Source organism: Protobothrops mucrosquamatus, unplaced genomic scaffold, assembly GCF_001527695.2.
Source record: "Protobothrops mucrosquamatus isolate PMUCROS unplaced genomic scaffold, P.Mucros_1.0 scaffold9, whole genome shotgun sequence".
NCBI classification, from domain to species: Eukaryota; Metazoa; Chordata; class Lepidosauria; order Squamata; family Viperidae; genus Protobothrops; species Protobothrops mucrosquamatus.
In genome coordinates this window covers 266,569-287,001 of record NW_015386396.1, presented here as the reverse complement: position 1 = coordinate 287,001, position 20,433 = coordinate 266,569, and the positions used below count along the sequence as shown (strand labels likewise).

Below are 20,433 nucleotides of genomic sequence, written 5' to 3'. Positions count from 1 at the left end.
ACCTGGTGGGCACAGGTCAACAAGGGGAACTCCCCCCTCCATGCCCAACCAGGTCTCGGTGATACCTGCCAGGTCCGCTCCCCCCTCCTGAATAAGTTCTTGGATGAGGGGGGCCTTATTCACCACGGACCTGGCATTGCACAGCATCAGCCAATGGTCCCGGGCCTGAAGATCCAAGGTCCCTGGAGGTCGAGTAGAGGTCGAGGATTATTAGTTGAAGGAATAATTTTCTAAGATAATAGTGCTCCTTGAACAAGGCATGAAAAATTTAGCAAAAAAATGTAATGGATGTGATAGAATTTTGTTTAGCTTCCTGAGAATTATGATGAAGATGGTAGACCAAAAGAGGGCAATTGATAGCTCACAGAACCAGACTTTAAAGCAGGGGTAGTCAACCTTGGCTCTTTTATGACTCGTGGACTTCAACTCCCAGAATTCCTGAGCCAGCACAGCTGGCTCAGGAATTCTGGGAGTTGAAGTCCACGAGTCATAAAAGAGTCAAGGTTGACTACCCCTATTTTAAAGGATCACATTTAGAAGCACATTTACCACCACTGTTACTACTGGCAGTCCTTGACCTACAACCCCAATTCAACCCAGAATTTCAGTTGTTAAGCAAGACAGTTGTTAAGTACGTTTTGCCCCATTTTATGACTTGTCTTGCCACAGTTGTTAAATGAATCACTGCAGTTGTTAAGTTAGTAATGTGGTTGTTAAGTGAGTCTGGCTTCTCCCCATTGATTTTGCTTGTCAAAAGGTCACAAAAGGTGATCACATGATCCCCGGATACTCATAAATATGAGCCAGTCATAAATATGAGCCAGTTGTCAAGAGTCTGAATTTTGATCATGTGGCCATGGGGATTCTGCAACAGTAGTAAGTGTGAAAAATGGCCATAACTCACTTTTTTCAGTGCCGTTGTGACTTTAAACAGTCACTGAATGAAAGGTGGCAAGTCAAAAACTGCCTGTATTTACTTCTCTCCTTCTTCACATCTTCCAAAGTATGAGAAGGGAACTAATGAAACATAAAATATGAACTTCCCTGTATATGTATTTGGTATCTTTCTACCTAAGTGTTCACACCCTCTCCACACGTACCTCAAGAACATAATGGGTGATTTCCCCATTAAGGCAGTGATTAAACCAGGCTTGTTTAGCTTGAGCAAAGCGGCCATATCCTGTGGTCACCCGTGGTGCCCTAGTCTCAAGCGTTCTCAAGAGAGAGCAGAAAATGCACAGAGATCTCACAGGGTTTCCATTCACTTTCTATCCTGGACTATATTGTGATTTGGAAAGCAACAAGGCAACAACATCATATGCAACACATAAAACTGTAGGGAAAGTAATCAGCATGAAACAAAGGATGGACTCAAGGAGAAACATTGGAAGGGGAACACAGAACTGAAAAAAAATTGTCATGACCATGGGTCACTGGTCCAGTCTAAGTACTAGAGTGCACACTTAGCACTTGGGAGTTAATTATTAAATATCAGTAAAAACAGGGTGTTCTTGTTTATGAACAAGAAGGTCCATCAGCAGAATTTTGTCATGATCTCTGGCCTGAAAATGAATCTTCTGGTGTAACTTAATTCTCCAATGCATGTCACATGACTTCCTGTAGGCATACTTCATTTAACTTAATAGCTCTTCAGTATTTGGGCTAGTTTAAAAACTTTTCATAAGACTAGCTCACTCCCCAGAAACAGCAGCTAACTTGCAGAAATACTACCAGTTTTCTTCATAAAACTATTAGCATCATATGCGTAACAGCTATCTTAATTTTCAAAACATTGAAAAATCAAAATAATCAACACTTGGTATTTTCATGCTTTTACCGAAAACAATTCTAATAGACACTATCTTTTCTCAGAAAGACAATATCTTTCTAGGATAGCCTTTTCTTTTAGGGAGCTAAATCCAATCCAATCCAATATATGCAAATATATTTTTGCCTTTGTGGCTAGTTCTGCAACTGCAGCCCCAAAGACAGCTAGTCCTTGACTTACAACCATTTGTTTAGTGATAATTTGAAGTTACAACGGCATTGAAAAAAGTAATTTATGATTGCTTTTCATACTTATGGTCATATGATCAAAATTCAGATGCCTGGCAACTGCTTCATATTTATGATGGCTGCAGTGTCCCAGAATCATGTGATTACCTTTTGTGACCTTCTGACAAGCAGTTAATGGGGAAGCCACATTCATTTAACAACCATGGGGGCAAAACGCACTCAACTATCTTGCTTAGCTGAGGAAATGTTGGGCTCCATTTTGGTCATAAGTTGAGGACTACCTGTATCTCATTTACCCACCTATTCTATTTGAGCAACCTTACTTTCTAGCCATGCAGAACTGAATGTCCCAGAGCCCTACAGTTCTATCCTATTCTTTCTTAGAAAAACTCGGACAAGCTATAAGTGGATGGTTTTAGAGAATTGCTTTAGTGGAATCCTTGGTGATCTTCAATAAGGAACAATTGCTGAAGACCACAGAGAAGTTGTTGACATATCCTAAATAAAGCTATAGTTGCTCTCTGCTTCAAAAGTCCCCGTGTTTCTCACCTGGAGGAATAAGTAAACCTGTTTGAATAGAACTGAGGAGACTCTTCTCAAGTTCTAATGGGCAAAGACACATTCTTGTAGTAAGCTCCAGCCAAAGAAGGGCAAGAAGAGACATCCTAGCACTTTGCAGTGCTGTGGCCTTTCTATATTACAGTCTTTTTTATTATTTGTGGTCTAAATCCTGGCTTCCTCCACTCTCTAGTTATTGCTGGAGAAGTCCAACAGAATCTTTAAGACAACTACCATTTGAACTTTTCTTCAAGAAGGATTTTTCTCTTCAAAAGCAAAACTTCCCACAGTTCTACCACAATCTTCTTCAAATGAATGTGTGGGTGTTTGTGTCTTCTCTTTTTGCTGTGTGTTTCTTCTGCTGCCAAATACCACTTAAGAGGAAGAAACAGGCCTTGACAAATTATGCTTATTTCCTTTTTTTCCGCTAAACGCCCTTTAGTGTCTCTTTCATCACTATATACTAATTCTCAAACCATCTACCCTCCTTATTTGGCCTAAAATAAGTGTTCTTCCCGTAATGCCTGCTCCATCTTAATGATTCTAGACAGGCAAATGAAATCCCAAACCTGAGATGATAAATTGGCACAGATATAATATTTGTAGATCAGTGCTGGAAGGGAGAGGTGTTTACTCTCTGTTTATGTACAGGTGGCTAGCCCTGTCATGTTGGTAGGAATGTTCTTGCTGGTTTCTTGATTAGGCTGTTGTTTACTGTTAGCTTATTTGTTTGAATTGGTAGTTCATTGATTGGGGTATTATTTACAGCTTGATTGTTGGTCTAGCATTAATCTTGGTGTTAATGTCTGCTTATCTGGGTGTTGATTGTTGATGAGGAAGAGTTTCTCTTTTTGGTTTCCTTTTTGTCTTTTCGATTGTCTCCTCTGAATGGTATGTGCCCAATTGGCACAGATCACATTTCTTCAAGGACCAGAGCTTTTTTTGTGTGTACACTCTCCTTCTCTTTCCTAATACATACATCCTCGGGAAATTATTAGTGAGACTTCTTCATGCCAAGGAAAGTGGGAGGCAAGGATGAGCTTTTAATGACCATCGTTTTACTCACAAAATCTGTTGTGCTAAATATGGACCCCAGTAAACAAACTAGAAGATTCCAGTTACCTGAACCTTTATTCTATAAATACATGATGGAACAAATGTCCTTTTTTTATTTCTTTTTTGTCTATGTAAATCTGATAACACGGTTTCTTTCATGAGTATCTTACATAAGCACACAAAGTCACATTCAGAGAGAGACGTTTCTCAGTCTGCAGACTTAAGTCAAGGGACTACTACCTAATCAATGACAGTGTAATCTCTTCTATTCATTAGATCAGGGCTTTTCAACCTTTTCACCCATTGTACCACTTTTAGGATATGGCAATATCTGAGTACCACCAGCAAGATGTCAAAAACTTGATGACCAAAAAAAAAAAGGAAAAAAGTGATAAAGTACAGGTAGTCCTCGACATACAACAGTTCACTTAGTGACTATTCAAAGTTACAACGGCACTGAAAAAAGTGCCTCCCAAGCCACAGCCGAGCAAGACACCTGCCTGCCCACCCGGCGGTGCTCTTCCTCCTGTCCGAGGTTTTCATTGTTGTGAGCATTTCTATTGAGCATTGGCAGCAGGGGTGAGGTGGGGGGGTGTTTGGTTTTTATTCCCCCCATCTGCTGGGTGGTTGCAGCAGGTTTTGGTCACTTCACATGACCCTGGGACACTGTGACCGTCATAAATATGAATCAGTTGCCAAACATCTGAATGTAAATCACAAGACCCTGGAGATGCTGCAACATTCCAGCTGATCGGCGCTTCTTCTGGGTTCAGCAGAAGCGCCAGGATCAGCACCGAGCTCCAGCTGAAGCCTCCCCTCCCCTGCTACCACTTTTCTAGGATGGTCGCATACCACCTGCCAGGTGCCAATGTACCACAAGTGGTACCCGTACCACTGGTTGAAAAGCCCTGCATTAGATGACCTACTTTATTGGCCTATTTTTAACAAGCAGGGAATCATCAAGGTCCTGCTAATGGTATTCGTCAAAAGCCATTAACTAAGTGGTTAGGCATGGCAGATTATGGTGGAAAAGGAATGTCTATCCTATGAGAAATGGAAGATGAATATACAGTTTCCTCCCAAGGGAACAAGAAAGAAGTGCTAACTCCACAAAATTCAGGGAAATAATTGGTTCCTTATGGGTGCCAATGTGGACCGGTAAACAAATATCAATTCCATGAAAGAGAAGGAAAAACTGCATGCAAAGTGTTGTGAGTACAATCTCTCTTTTTGCCTTCCAGATAACATAATGCCTTTAAAAAAAACATATTTATTGATTGATGGTCCCAGACTAATAAAATACAAATAATTAAAAGTACATGTAACACAAACCTGAAATACAGTTAAGTTAGTAATGAATAGGAGTTGCTAACTGACTTCTGCAAATCATAGCTACTAATAAAAATTAGGAACCTTTATGAAGTTGCCCATGTTTAATCTCACGGAAGGCGACTAGTAACCTCTTGATCAGAAAGGCAATTAAGTTTTCTGATGATTGGACATACAAGGGTGAGATGTTTTGAACCGTTCACCATTTGGACAGCAAAAAGGTTGAAATTTTATTGGGAATCACAGGTCAAAGGCCCAAAGGAGAAAAAACTAAATTTTACAATTTCAGCACTGATGTAGTTTATCCTTCCTATGTATTCCAAAACACTCTGTATCTGAACGAAAGTTAGCTTTAGAATAAAAGATGTATGCCAGTCATTATCTGTGGTTTATTGTGGTTTATTATGTAGTAAGCCCTAATCCTCTAAAACTAGGCAGAGAAATCATTTGACATCCAAGTATTGATTAATGACAGTTCACTAATTCATTGTCAATAATACTGTCAATATTATGGCTATCCATTATAGTTTCACAATCAATTATTAAAATGCTTAGATACAGTAGTGGCCAAAATTGTGGAAACCTTTTGGGAAAAGTGTACAGTAGAAATGCCACATTTGGTTAAATTTCCACCAATTTTTCTTCTAATTTCTCTGTAACTGTAGCCTTGTTCACTTAATAATACTATTTTACATCGCTTTCTGGGCGACCAGTCAACTCTTTGCACCATTACTTTAATTTTATTACGTTTTACAAGCTCACTAAATGAAAGAACAAAGAAAAACCTAACCAACTTGATAGCGATCACATAACACACTGACAAATGTCCTCCTCTCAGCTTCAATACATGACATCAATAACTGAATCCTACTGTGATCTGATCGGCTCATTGCCAAAACAAGATGACACCTGATTGGCTCTCTAAACACTCATGCTCATTGGCTAAAATCAGATGAAGGAAAGCTACCTGATATCAACCTAAGCAAGTTGTGCTTCCTTTTTCTGGTTATTTGGCTATAACTTTTCATAGAATTCAGTACAGATAATTGAACAAACTATGTTGCATTACATTCTTGATTAAATTATCTTTCCATTGATATATAATTTTATGGTACTACTCCAAAAAAAAGTGGTGTTATTAGCCATCAAACCTCAAAAATACACTTTTCCCAAAAGGTTTCCACAATTTTGGCCACTACCGTATAGAGTGTTATGTCACAAGAATTCCTTCAATGTATATGGAGTTACAAGAATCTGATTCTTCTTTCTATCATGCATGGAGCACTTTTTAAAAATCTTAATGATTCCAAAGGAACAATCAGCTTAGTTAAACTTGCACAATTAATTCATCTTTTCTAACAGTTCCCTAGTAAATTTTCTATAAAATGCTGGAGTCCTGCCAGCAAGGACACCTGGGCTTGCCTTTTCCTCAATGCAGCTGAGTTAATTTCCTTGCCTTGCTGCTGTCTCTTCCTTTCCCAACCTGAAAATTTTGTTTTCCACTTATCAGTTTTTAAAAATATTATTTAAAAATGTTAAGCTTATTATTTTACTTTGGAAGATGCTTTGAGAGGGGGTTTAAACTTTAAAATGTAAATAATAAAACCTGGCTGGGTACCTGTCTATATGTAAAATGTTATGTAGAGATTCTTTTTTATTCCTTTTTTAATCTGTTTATCATAGGATGCTGTGCCCCTTTCCTTAGCATAGGTGCCTTCACTAGCAGGCAAACAGATCTGAGATACATTTTGGGACTCGCATACTGTCAGGACTTCAGTTTTCCTAATGTACGATAACAGTATTTTCTCAGTTAAGAGAAAGAGAATTTAGAACTTAAATGCTCTCTTCCAGGATAAAAATACAGGCTGACTCACAATACATTTTTAAATATTTTCCTGGAGTTCAAACACTGGTTTCTTTCTAATTCCGTCACTGTTCACACGCAGACTGAAAGTGCATAAAAATCTGTTAGGCTTTATTTCTAATTAGGTTGGAGGGAAATCAGGTAGGTGGCAGTGATTGGGAAAAGAGGCAGAAATGGATTGGAAAAGGAGACAACGAATATTACCACAAGAATAGTTTTCTGTTGAGTCAAGGACAAGGGAAGAGCTCCAGAACCAGGAAAGTGAAGAAAGGATCTTTTACTCTCTAGATAGGATGGCCTTTCAACAAAATTTATCAATAGTTATCCCAGAACTATCAATCTAAAAGATAAATAGCATTCCAAAAATATAGGAGTTGATGGATTTAATAAAAATGGTCATAATGCAGCAGTTCTGATTTGGCATAACTGATTGACTGACTGATCAATTAAGAACCTAATATTACAATGGAACATAAAGAACAATTCACTGCAGGACCAAAGCATGCCGACAGAAGTGACACGGAGATGTGTTCCCAGGTCTCATGCATCTAATCTGATGACAGTACTTAAAATGCATCTGGAAATATTACCACAAACTTCTGTGAGTGGTCTATATAACAGCCATGAGCTGTTGAGGTTATAAGTACTGTACAAATACTTTAAATAAATAACTAAATGCACAAAATATTGTAGCATTTATTAGCATTAATTAGAACTGCTGTGACAACTTCCATGGGTGAAAATTACTTTTATAATGCCAGTAATAAAGGAGTAACACCTGTGGAACTCATTTGTAGTTGCTAATAAAGCCAAATTATTACTGACATTTTAAATTATTTTAATTAAGGACAAATTTAAAGCTGTGAAAGGCAAATATCCTGCCCACAGCAGGAATAAGAGGGCAACGAGACAACAAAAGTGAGGAGGCAAGACCCTCCTTTACCTTCTTTCTAAAGCAAGTTACAACAGATCACTGAGGACATTCAAAGGGACATATCCAGATAGTATATGATAGCAAGGGCAGGACTAGAATCAAGAATATTAGCTTTTTAAGTAGAATACTGTAGATCAAAAACTGTGGTATACCCATATTCTAGCAGGCTCAGTGGAATGATTAATAATATGCTGAATTTCTTGCATTGCTAAAATGTTGGGTGACCAGTCTTTATACTGAATGTGTGATGGCTTTGCTTTATAGAAATTTATTCAATTTTCAGTGGTTTTCTTGGATTCAGTTTCATTGGTTTTTATTGGGGTTCCTCTAGTTTTAGTCTCTAGTCTTCTGTGCACAAGCTGCATTTAACTAAACTATAGCTTAATCTCAGTAAAGAGTCTAATTTTCCTTCATGCACTTAGTCATTGTATTGCACTGCTTTACTCACCTTGGAAGGCTTACTACCAACTTTAAGATATGGTCTCCAAATCTGGCTTAATTCTTTATGTTGTTGAAATCAATAACATAAACTACAACAAATATTGTTTAATTAAATGCAGAAGCTTCCAAGCTCATTTCCTGTCATGTGGGAGAAAAAATGAAAGTAACCAAGCCAAATGAGACCAGGCATATTCCACCTCACTCAGGTATAGTTTATAAAGTGATGTCTGAATGTTGCTAAAGGTCTTTGCAATCATAACATCAAGATGGACCCAAATTAATATTTATATCTTGCTCATTAGGAAGTGTGCAGTTTTCACACTGGTAAGTTAATGGCAGGTATATTTGAAAGGGCAACTTTCATCTCTTATGTAGTTAACACTCCTGACCAAGACAACATGAAGATTAATTTACAGAAATATAATTTGGGAATTATAAAATACAGTAGCAATACCCTGGACTCCTTTTGAGGGAGTCCTTCAAGAAAACTAGTTATTCCAGACCAACAATGCCAAAGCATTTCCAGAAACATAACAGATGTTTACTATAATCCTAAGAAGAAAAATATTTTGAAAAGTGTTTCTAAGCAAATATCTCAAAAGTAAACTTTTGATCCCTTTCAAATTCAGATCTATTTAGGAAAACATTGATCTTTGACAAACAATGAAGGATCAGCAATTGGCCTGTTTGACTGTTCAAAACCTTTATTCTAGAGCCTTATTTACAATTGCTCTCCACAGGCCTGAAGGAAGAGTTAAGGAAAGCAATAGATTGCAAAACGCTGTGGAACTTTACAGAGGTCATTATTGGTTAGTACATTTTATTTCTGACTGTTTATCATGTCAGAGATGACAAATTCTTCCATCTTCAGGAATGTATCTTCTCAGCTGTTCTAGAAGCTCAACTTGCTATGGTTTGGAAGATAGTCATCTACACACTATTCTAGATGGACCATAAAATAATCTTACATGAACAATCAATAACAGAAAGCATTCTCCTCTCCTACCTCAACATCAAAGGACTCGTCACATTTGCTGGGATCTTCCCTGGCCAGTATGCTACTGTGGGAACACGGTGTCCCCCTTCCCACGTTGTCTGTTTTGCTGAGCTACCACCTGTACAATTTAAAAAGGGGGGGAAAGCATTTTCAGATGCTTATTGGCCCCAATGCTTTTTTATTCAATCAATCAAAAGAAGAATTATGAAGTAAGGGTATAAAAAAAGTAATCCTTTTCAGCCAAGAAGACAAAATGTCATCAGGAAGGAAAAGTTAAGGGATCTATTAAGACATGTAATGATACTCTAAAAAAAAAAGGAAAACAGTTGAACATATAGAATAAATATTAGTATAATGTCTCAATATTGCCTCATTTTCTTCAGAAGAGCCAAGTCCCTAACTCCCCAACTCAGTGTCTGAGTTATTTTTGGCTTTCCTTGCCAGCTCAAGGTTGACTCAGCCTTCCATCCTTCCGAGGTTGGTAAAATGAGGACACAGATTGTTGGGGGCAATAGGCGGACTCTGTAAACCACCCAGAGAGTTCTGTAAAGCAGGGCTTTTCAACCAGTGGTACGGGTACCACCTGTGGTACATTGGCACCTGGCAGGTGGTACGTGACCATCCTAGAAAAGTGGTAGCTGAACCGGTGGCAGCACCACACAAGCCTGAACGAGAGATGGCTGGAGCTGCAGGGCTCAGCGGAAGCGCCAGCTGATCGGCACTTCTTCGGGGCTGTCAGGGCTTGGTGCTGATCCTGGTGCTTCCACTGAGCCCTGAAGAAGCACCAATCAGCTGGAAAGCAGCACTGATCCTGGCACTTCTGCTGAGCCCAGAAGAAGCGCCGATCAGCTGGAATGTTGCAGCATCTCCAGGGTCTTGTGATTTACATTCAGATGCTTGGCAACTGATTCATATTTATGACTGTCACAGTGTTCCAGGGTCATGTGAAGTGACCAAAACCTGCTGCAACCACCAAGCAGACGGGGGGAATAAAAACCAAACACCCCCCACCCCACCCTCCGCTGCCAATCCTCAACAGAAATGCTCACAACAATGAAAACCTCGAACAGGAGGAAGAGCACGGCCGGCCGGGCAGGCAGGTGTCTTGCTCAGCTGTGGCTTGGGGGGCACTTTTTTCAGAGCCATTGTAACTTCGAACAGTCACTAAGCGAACTGTTGTAAGTCGAGAACTACCTGTACTTTAGCACTTTTTTCCTTTGTTTTGGTCATAAAGTTTTTGACACCTTGCTAGGCGACTGGTGGTACTCGGATGTTGCCATATCCTAAAAGTGGTACAATGGGTGAAAAGCCCTGCTGTAAAGCACTAGGAAGCGGTACTAGGAAGCAGTATATAAGTCTAAGGGCTATTGATATATGGCAGCTTCTAAAGACTAGAAGTAGTTTCAAAGAGACAGCATGACATAGTATGTATCAAGCTGCCTTTGGGAGTAAGTTTTACACTTCTGCCCCTTTTAAATTACTTTCTCTTGAGAGCCCTTGAGAAAGCATAGTAGACCCAAGATGCTGCAGAGAACAACTTGGTGAATGACACGCATAAAAGCCGTTTTAGTAGTCAGCGGATTTATTTACATTTACATAAAACTATGTAGCTCCAGAATAATGTTAGACCTGGGAATTCACCGTGGAGACTGCGAGAATTGAAGCTGAGAGAAAGAAGTAGATGCATATCATGAAAGATGCTGCCAAATTAGGGAGGATTAGGCAAATCAGTGATCAAGCTAAGGAAGGGTGGCTCCCTTTTCAAAGAACAAGGCCAAACCCTGAGGGTTCCCACCCAAACAACAAAAACAACTTTAGAGGATATCAAAACTTACAGACATATTCAGTGTTTAAGATTTGAAGAACTGTGTCAGCAAATCTACACGAATGAAAATAAACACTTCCCACAAGTTTCAAGATAATCCAACTTTGCTTCCAGGTCCAGATGTCAAGATGGGGATGAAGCTGGGTGTGCTTTTATACTCCATTTATGTAACAAGATTTGGAAATGTTCATTGCACAAACTGTTTCATCAGATTGCAAAAACATTTATATAACGATACACCTGGCACAGCTGCTTTGTTTAAAAAAATTATCCCTCCTGCAGGCCCTGTAGGCAATTTCCCCTTTGCCTCTTCACACAGAAACATAGGAAGCAGATCAGACTAATCCCACTTTTCTCTGAGGGGTCTTTGGCTCACCTCCTAAACTGGCAAACTTCATTTCCCCCAAAGCAATCACTTCACTTCATCTATGGTTGTCCAACAGAGCAGAAAACAATTTAGCCAGGACTTACATCTTCCAAAGCATCCTGCTATACAAAATTTTTTTAATAGCTTTTCACAGCATGAATTGAAAGTCTAGCCCTAGCAGACAATTGAAAATTTGGCAACCACAATCTTACTTCTGGCGTTCAGATAAATGACAAACAACTTAAGTCAGATCCTTCTTTTAGTATTTGGGAGGTTATCAATCAATCAGAGTAGAGCTGGAAAGGACCTTGGAAGTCTTCTAGTAGTCCAGGGCTTTTCAACCTTTTCACCCATTGTACTACTTTTAGGATATGGCAATATTGCCTAGCAAGGTGTCAAAAACTTGATGACCAAAAAAAAAAAAAAAGTACAGGTAGTCCTCGACTTACAACAGTTCGCTTAGTGACTGTTTGAAGTTACAATGGCACTGAAAAAAGTGCCTCCCAAGCCACAGCCGAGCAAGACACCTGCCTGCCCGCCTGGCTGCGCTCTTCCTCCTGTCTGAGGTTTTCATTGTTGTGAGAATTTCTCTTGAGGATTGGCAGTGGGGGTGGGGTGGGGGGTGTTTGGTTTTTATTCCCCCCGTCTGCTGGGTGGTTGCAGCAGGTTTCGGTCACTTCACATGACCCTGAGACACTGTGACCGTCATAAATATGAATCAGTTGCCAAGCATCTGAATGTAAATCACAAGACCCTGGAGATGCTGCAACATTCCAGCTGATCGGCGCTTCTTCTGGGCTCAGCAGAAGCGCCAGGATCAGTGTTGCTTTCCAGCTGATTGGTGCTTCTTCAGGGCTCAGCACCGAGCTCCAGCTGGATCCTGGCGCTGATCCTGGCGCTTCTGCTGAGCCCTGACAGCCCGGCAGCACCAGCCATCTCTCGCTCAGACTTGTGCGGTGCTGCCACCGGTTCAGCTTATTCCCCTCCCCCGCTACTTTTCTAGGATGGTTGCGTACCACCGGCCAGGTGCCAATGTACCACAGGTGGTACCCGTACCACTGGTTGAAAAGCCTTGTTCTAGTCCAACCCCTTGCTCAAGCAGGAGACCCTATACCATTTCAGACACGTGTCCGTTCAGTCTCTTGTCCCAAAGGTACTTTTTCAGGAGGCAACTGGACTTTGTTTTTCTTTGAAGACGTTTCGCTTCTCATCCAAGAAGCTTCTTTAGTTCTGACCGGATGGTGGGGAATGGAAGGATTTATATTCGGATTTATATTCCTTGCAGACAACTGGTCATTTGTATTCTTTGAGAGCAGGGGTGTCAAACTCGCCGCATCACGTGACATGTCACAACGTATTGCAACTTTTTTTTTTCATTGCGGGAGCTGGGGTGGGCGCAGCCTCCGCATGATGCAACCGGCCCATGGGCCGGCAATTTGACACCATTTGGAGGTTTTCTGTGTCTTTTGGGTCACCTGAGTAGTGCAAATGTGTATGGAGCCTTCTGGCTGCAGGATGTTTTCTGCCGCGTTCCTGTATTCTGCAAGGTTTTCTGGAACTCCATTCATACTCCTGCACCATTCGAAGAGTGCCCATCCCAAAGTGCATAACTAAATGTCTATGGAGATTCTCACTCAGGTCATGGTTGTCCCAAAGGTGCCTTTTCAGGAGTCAACTGGACTTCCTTGTTTTTCTTTGAAGACGTTTTGCTTCTCATCCAAGAAGCTTCTTCAGCTGTGACCGGATGGTGGGAAATGGAAGGATGGTGCGGGAGTATGAATGTCCGCCCCCTAGTCCTTTTCTCTAGACAAGCCAAACCCAAATCCTGCAACCATTCTACATATATTTTAGCTTCCAGGCCCCTGATAAATCTTTGTTGCTCTTCTCTGCACTCTTTCTAGAGGTAGTCAACCTTGCTCTTTTATGACTCGTGGACTTCAACTCACAGAATTCCTGAGCCAGCATGACTGGCTCAGGAATTCTGGGAGTTGAAGTCCACGAGTCATAAAAGAGCCAAGGTTGACTACCCCTGTTCTAGAGTCTCAAGATCTTCTTTGTAATGTGGTGACTAAAACTGGATGCAGTATTCCAGGTATGGCCTTACTAAGGCTTTATAAAGCAGTACTAATACTTCACGTGATTTTTATTCTATTTCTCTGTTTATACAATCAAGCATTGTATTAGTGTTTTTGGCTGCTGCTGCATTCTGGTGGCTCGTATTTAAGGGATCATCCACTAGGACTCCACGGCCCCCTTACGGTTAATGTTTTTGAACCAGGTTTCGCCTAATCTGTACTTGTACCTTTGGTTTTTCCTGCCTAAGTGTAAAACTGAAGTATTGCACCAACTGCCCCAATACCACTTTTTCCAAATCTTGTTATTTTGTCATCTTTTCCAATTCTGTGTCTTTAATATTGCTGTCTCTTGGAGTGGCTATATCAATAAATGAAAAATGGTTCTTTTCAACGACAGCAATGTCTATCATCATCTTTTTCTTCATCATCATCGTCATCATATCATGGGTTATTCCTAGCACAAAACCATAAAATGTGTCTTTGCTGCTAGGCTAATTCAATTTGTACAGTATAGGCAGTCTTCCACTTACGACCACAATTGAGCCTAAAATCTCTGTTGCTGAGACAGTTGTTAAGCGAGTTTTGCTCCATTTTACAACCTTTATTGCCATAGTTGTTAAGTGAATCATTGCAGCATCAGAAGTTAAGATGGGTAAGTTTATCCTGTAAACCACCAAGATATCCCAGGCAGGGGACAGCAAAAAAAAAAAAAAAAGCATTGTTCTGTGTTGCTAAGATATTGTACATACATGAAAATATCCAAAACTGTGCCAGTAACTGAGGTCAACATGAAAGAAACTTTATTATAAAATGATTACTTGTTGTGCCCTTAGTATACACGGAAAATTGTTCCCTTGTGGCTCTGTGTAATTTCAAATGTTTGAGTCTCCATGGAATATCCCTTCATTAGAAATGTTATTTTCCCTAGAGTAAAAAGATTTAGCTCATCTAACCTGATTTCTAACAGATGCCCATCATGAAACTGTTTGATTTCTCTCTTAAGAAAGCCAGGTTTAATGGGGCTCATAACCGGAAGCACTAACTCAGTATAACAACAGATGCACTTGTGACAAATCTCTAGTTTTGCTTGTTAAATCTAAAGGTTCTCCACTGAAAAGTGGACTAAAGGAAACAAACTCAATTTGGATCCCCCCACCAATGCTTTTAGTTCAAATAAATGGTGGCCAGTTGACAAATTGACCTATCTTTCCTTCATTCACTGTCCTGAAGCACAAAGAATATCAAATATATATCAGTTTGAATAGAGACATTTTCTGGATCACGTCTTTATGGAAGCACACATCTCCAACCAAATTCATATTCTGGCTTTTATTTCATCAGAGGCTATTCAAGTTCTCTACTGCATCAAATTACAAAAAATTCCAGGAAAAATCTGAGAGATGACAGAAACAAAATGTTCCCTTGAAAGAAACAGGAGAGAAACTAAAAAAAACAAAAATGAAAAATCAGCAGCAAAGGAGATGTTCCTGGACCAATTTCAGATGTCACTCTTTTCCAAACACTTCTCAAGATTTTCTGAGAAGCTACAGAGAATTATCTCATACATATGTAAGACATTCTATCCTAACAAGACATAGATGATGATTTTTTTTCTCTCAAGGAAATATTTTTAGTACTTCTTAATGAAAGTCTCCCTATGAATTGATTCACTTTTTTCTAGATCCTTGTGTACAAAAAAAAGCAGGAAAGTAGCTAACATCTTCGGATAAGGTAACAGTTTAAGAACAGAAATAGATGGAAAATATTACTTTACAATGCAAAATGAATTATACAGCTATATAAGACAGAATGTTGGAACTTTATCTCATTTCTTCTTCTTCTTCTTCTTCTTCTTCTTCTTCTTCTTCTTCTTCTTCTTCTTCTTCTTCTTCTTCTTCTTCTTCTTCTTCTTCTTCTTCTTCTTCTTCTTTTTCTCCTCCTCCTCCTCCTCCTCCCTTTGATGTTGTATTATATATACTACATTTTGCATATTTCATTTTGTTCAACATTCCAATCTATTGTAAATTTGATTTGGGGTTTAATAATTAATTTTTAAAAATTGCTTCAAATCAAAGCGCTTATGAAAAGGCATCTAAGACTCCAGAGAGCTACTGATATTCAAATAAAAAAGGCTAGCAAATTGCCGACCACTATTTCAACTTTATTCACTGTTGGCATTTATCGTCCTTTCGCACACCGATCTGTTACAAACATTAATAATCATAATCATAATAAACCCACAGCAAGGCACTACCTTGATGCTGTGGGAATTTCTCTATGAAGTTCCCCAATCTATTTTTAAAGATTAAAATTAAAGTGATGTATTATTAATTATTTTTATTAATATAAAAATTAATTGTTTTTATGACATAGATTTTATTTTGGAAAAGCAAGGGCTGCCAATCTGAGACATTCATTTGCGTGAACGAAACGATATCATGCGTGCAGATATGAACTTTTAAAACTACAGAACAGTGTTTAAACAAAGAAAAGAAACCCCTGGGACTTCCTCTGGGGGACTTCTGCCACAGTCTTTTTTTTCCCCTTCTATATTTGGAAAATGGACAGGAAACAGATGAGGAAAAGCCAGCTGCTGCTATTCCCAAAGAGTAACTGGGGAAATATGACCTTAAGAGCATCGGTTCATGCCTACTCACTCACAGACATACACGCCAAGGGTATCACATACAAAACCAGGAAAGATCTGCATTTACACTGCACCTTCCTGTCTGCATAAGCAGAAATAAACTGTCCCTCTTCCTTTGCCATCTGAGCTGAGAGAATGTTACCCCCTGTTCTGATAGGAGTGTGCAAAGTTCCATTGTGACAGTCTTTCTAAACCATGACAAATAAGTGTGCGAGAAACCATGAAAAATAAAAGCGATCTTCTTTTCAAACTTGGTGCCTCTGACAAAACTATCTAAGGGTTAAGTACAATCACAATAGTGTGAATAAATAAAAATGGCTGCGAGCCATAAAGGAGTTTGTTTTTGATGTTACATAACATGTAACTAATATTTCTTTTATCATGTTTGAAAGAGTGAACATCACACAGACAACTTTCCCACGCTGACTGCATTTCATAAATGACTGCTGGAGGCAAAACTGACTATAGGATAGCCCTCTAACTTCATGCAGCCATGTGCCCAGCGAAGCATGTTTCAAAAGAAGAAAGAGGAGCTACCAGATTGGGGAAAAAAAGTAGTAAAAAAAGAAAATGCAGCCCAAATTATTTATTCAGAAAAGCTGACAAGAACTTTCAAAAAGTGCTGTTACCTTTTGTTCTTTGCCACATCCCTGTATATGGACCAACACTTCCTGCATAGTCACATTTTTCAGACCAAGGACCATTGTCTCCTAGAAAGATAAGAAGAGACCCTGTTGATAAACAGAACAGGGAGGTGTCTTTCATTGGAAACAATGGCAGCAGTCACAGCAAGGTTACAGTTGAAGGGCCAAAGAGTGTAATTCCCGTTTCTTTCAACTGAATATTTTTAAAAAAATAACAATTACACATGGTTTACCAAGCTTTATCAAGCTTCTTCTTCTTTTACTATCAAATGGATTATATGAAGCTGGAAAGGAAGGTACAAGATTATAAAGGATATTAAAAGACCGCAGAATTCCACCCCTGGAGAGATTCACCTGTTCCTTAATGCAGGAGTTTAGTAAATTCTCTAAAATATCTTCAGAGAAAGAAAAGGAAATAAGTCACTTTATTGTTACAATCCCTGACCCACCAAAATAAAAAGTATCATCATAGGTATAATTCTAAAATAAAAGTTTCAGACTGCAGAAACAACACGGGTAGCTTTCCTTGAACAGACAGTGACAAACAAGCATGTGATTGTGCAAAATTTGATGATAAGATCAAGTTGGCCAAACAAATCTATTGGCTGGAGGAAAAATAAATAACAAAGGCTTCCTCTATCCTACTTGAAATTTTAACATATAAGGATGCTTTACAAGGGACTATTGAGGCTGAGAGAATACAATCTTCAAGTCCTAAACTGGGGTAGGTTCTGGAATGACTCAAGAGTTCACAGCCTCCCTGGCAACTATGGGCTTTTTTCACCTGACGACTAGTTCAACTCATTTCCCATCTTTACCTGTTTTGCATGTTTTGATCTATATCAGGGGTAGGCAACCTTGGCTCTTTTATGACTCGTGGACTTCAACTCCCAGAATTCCTGAGCCAGCCATGCTGAGGGGAAAGGGAGAGTTTCCAAGCTGAGCCATGCTGGCTCAGGAATTCTGGGAGTTGAAGTCCATGAGTCATAAAAGAGCCAAGGTTGCCTACCCCTGATCTATATCAAACAGAGCTAGCATATTCTCCCGCAGAGTAACATAGGCTAATGTGGAAGTTCTTACTGTGTGCAGTTGGTCACCTCTTCTTGTGTTCGTTATTTTCCTCAGCACTTATAGCTGACAAATATTATAATCTGTCAAGACCTGAACATTTTTTTTCTTTTTCCTCTTCTATTTATATTTCAATCTATTCTACTTACTCATTATTCTTGTTTTCACTCTTTCTTTTCTTATATTTATATTGATTTTATTTTGTTAAAAATATTCATCGTATTTATATGGCTGACCATCTCACAAGAGTGTGTGTCTGGATGATGCACAACAGTGAATTTCTTTAATAAAATTTGTATTTATTTTTACAAAAGAAAATCTGGCTGCCAAACACATTGAATACAAATGGGTCCCTAAACAGGGCTGTGAAGCAGGACAATTACAAACTCTAAAAGATTAAATTGTTTTTTCCTCAAAACAGGGGAAACAACTTGCAGAGAGACTTTTTTTTCTGAGTGAGGAGGAAAGCTATTTGCCACTTGAATAATTCTTAAAGACAAAACAATAAGAAAGAGTTTGCCTTGGAGTTTAATGAACCACGTTTTAGTTCCCTCACTTGGGAGAAAACAACTCATTAACAGCAGACTTCGAAACTGGCTATTTTGTTCTTATGTAATGAAGTGCTTAATTATTAGTCAAAGGTGACAAGGTTTGTGTTTTTGGCTAGAATTGAAGAATTTGTTCAAGCAAACAGAGCCTATGGTGAACAAACTTCAGAATGGGCAACTGATACAACCCCTTTAAAAATTATAAGTAAATTGGGCAGTCTGTTCACCATCTGCATTAAATTTTGTGACAAAAAAGAATCCCTGCCAAGGTTAACCTACACTGCACAGCTGTTCCTGAGAACAATCTAGGACCAGCCAGTTGTATCGCCTCATCTGCTTTATGGCTAAAACTCAGCTACAGTTACCTAAGTGTTGTAAGTTCAGAAGGAGCAAGGATACACTAAGATTCAAAGGAGAACTCAACTGTATGCTATGCCCTAAATCAGTTTCACAAATTTACAGAATCTGAAACCCCTACTCTGGCTTTTATTAAAAAAAAAGAGCAAAAAGCGCTTTCATAAAAGCAGAACTTGTGTGCTGATTTCTCTTTTCAGATGGGAGCCCAGCTGTGTGGAGAAAATAAGTTTACTCAATAGAATTCAAGACGTGATGGATCATCCGAGAACTTGTGACAGTGGAGGATTATTGAAGTTAAAAGGAAGAGGCACTGCCCAGTTCTTTAACTGGTAGATCCAGGACGACTCAAAAGTCAAACACAGATTTCACAGATGTACAAACAATTATAGCTTGAAGCAGCAAAACATCAGAGCTGCAAATTAATCTGAACATCAATTTTACAGTTCCAGTAAATTAAATTAATTAAATTAACATCAGAGCTGTAAATTAATCTGACTGTTAATAACAAGTGTTGCTATTCATCTTTATGTCTGACTGGTTTAAAAACCATTTCTGATTAAATCTAGCAGTGGATAAGGTTGTTTAGGTTCCTTCAAATACAGCACAAGTACAAGCACACAAAAATATACATCCATTCTACCACAGCAACTTTTTAATTTGTTCCATGAATTCCTAAGGGTAAAACATTTTTATTAGCAGAGATTCATTTGGGGGACAAGAGCTACCAGCTGATCCTTCAAAAGGAGCCTTCCTGACTCAATCTCCTTTTTTTCTCTAAAGTTCTTGGAACCTATAGAACATATGACAAAATAAGTCTCTGTGAGACCAATTTTAAGAATCGGTGATGGTTGCAAGAAGCCGATATCTGTCATAAACCATCAGCCTGTCAGATGCTTTGGGGGAGCACTATCTTTTTAGAACGTTTATCTGAGTTTATTGGATTTGTTTGCTGCTCATCTCAACACGAGTTCCAGGGTGTCTGGATGAGGCTATAGGCACAGATGAAAGAGTTCTACTTGGGCTGGTAATTATACTGCCAGCTCCTGTTTCAGAATGGGTAGGTAACTCACTTCTCCTGGAATCTGTATGCAACAGAACAAAAGACCCCAGTCCCAGATACAGGTAGTCCTTGTCTTATAACCATTCATTTAGTGATCATTTGAAGTTGTAGGTAGCCACACTGAAAAAGTGACTTATGACCATTTTTCACCCTTACAACCATTTCAGCACCCCCATGGGTTACCAAATCAAAATGTGGATGCTTGGCAATTGGCTTGTATTGATGATGGTTGTCCCAGGATAATAATAATAATAATAATAATAATAATAATAATAATAATAATAATAATAATAATAATAATAATAATAATAATAATAATAATAATAATAATAAAGTTGGAAGGGACCTTGGAGGTCATCGAGTCCAACCCCCTGCCCAGGCAGGAACCCTACACCATTTCAAACAAACGGCTGTCCAGTCTCTTCTTAAAAACTTCCAGTGTTGGAGAATTCACCACTTCTGGAGGCAGGTTGTTCCATTGGTTAATTGTTCTAACTGTCAGGAAGTTTCTCCTTAGTTCTAGGTTGCTTCTCTCCTTGATCAGTTTCCACCCATTGCTTCTCGTCCTGCCTTCAGGCGCCTTGGAGAATAGCTTGACTCCCTCTTCTTTGTGGCAGCCCCTGAGATATTGGAACACTGCTATCATG

The 20,433-nt window shown here is 39.2% G+C and overlaps 1 protein-coding gene across 1 annotated transcript in view; it reads right to left on the bottom strand.

The window, feature by feature from the left end:
* Positions 1-20,433, bottom strand: part of ARSG (arylsulfatase G) — a 92,478-nt gene that overhangs the window by 24,161 nt on the left and 47,884 nt on the right. The window contains exons 8-9 of the mRNA XM_015810375.1: positions 16,739-16,819; positions 9,205-9,313 (exon numbers count right to left, since the gene is read on the bottom strand). Of these exons, the coding sequence (XP_015665861.1) occupies positions 9,205-9,313; positions 16,739-16,819 (190 nt within the window). The remainder of the gene's footprint in view (positions 1-9,204; positions 9,314-16,738; positions 16,820-20,433) is intronic.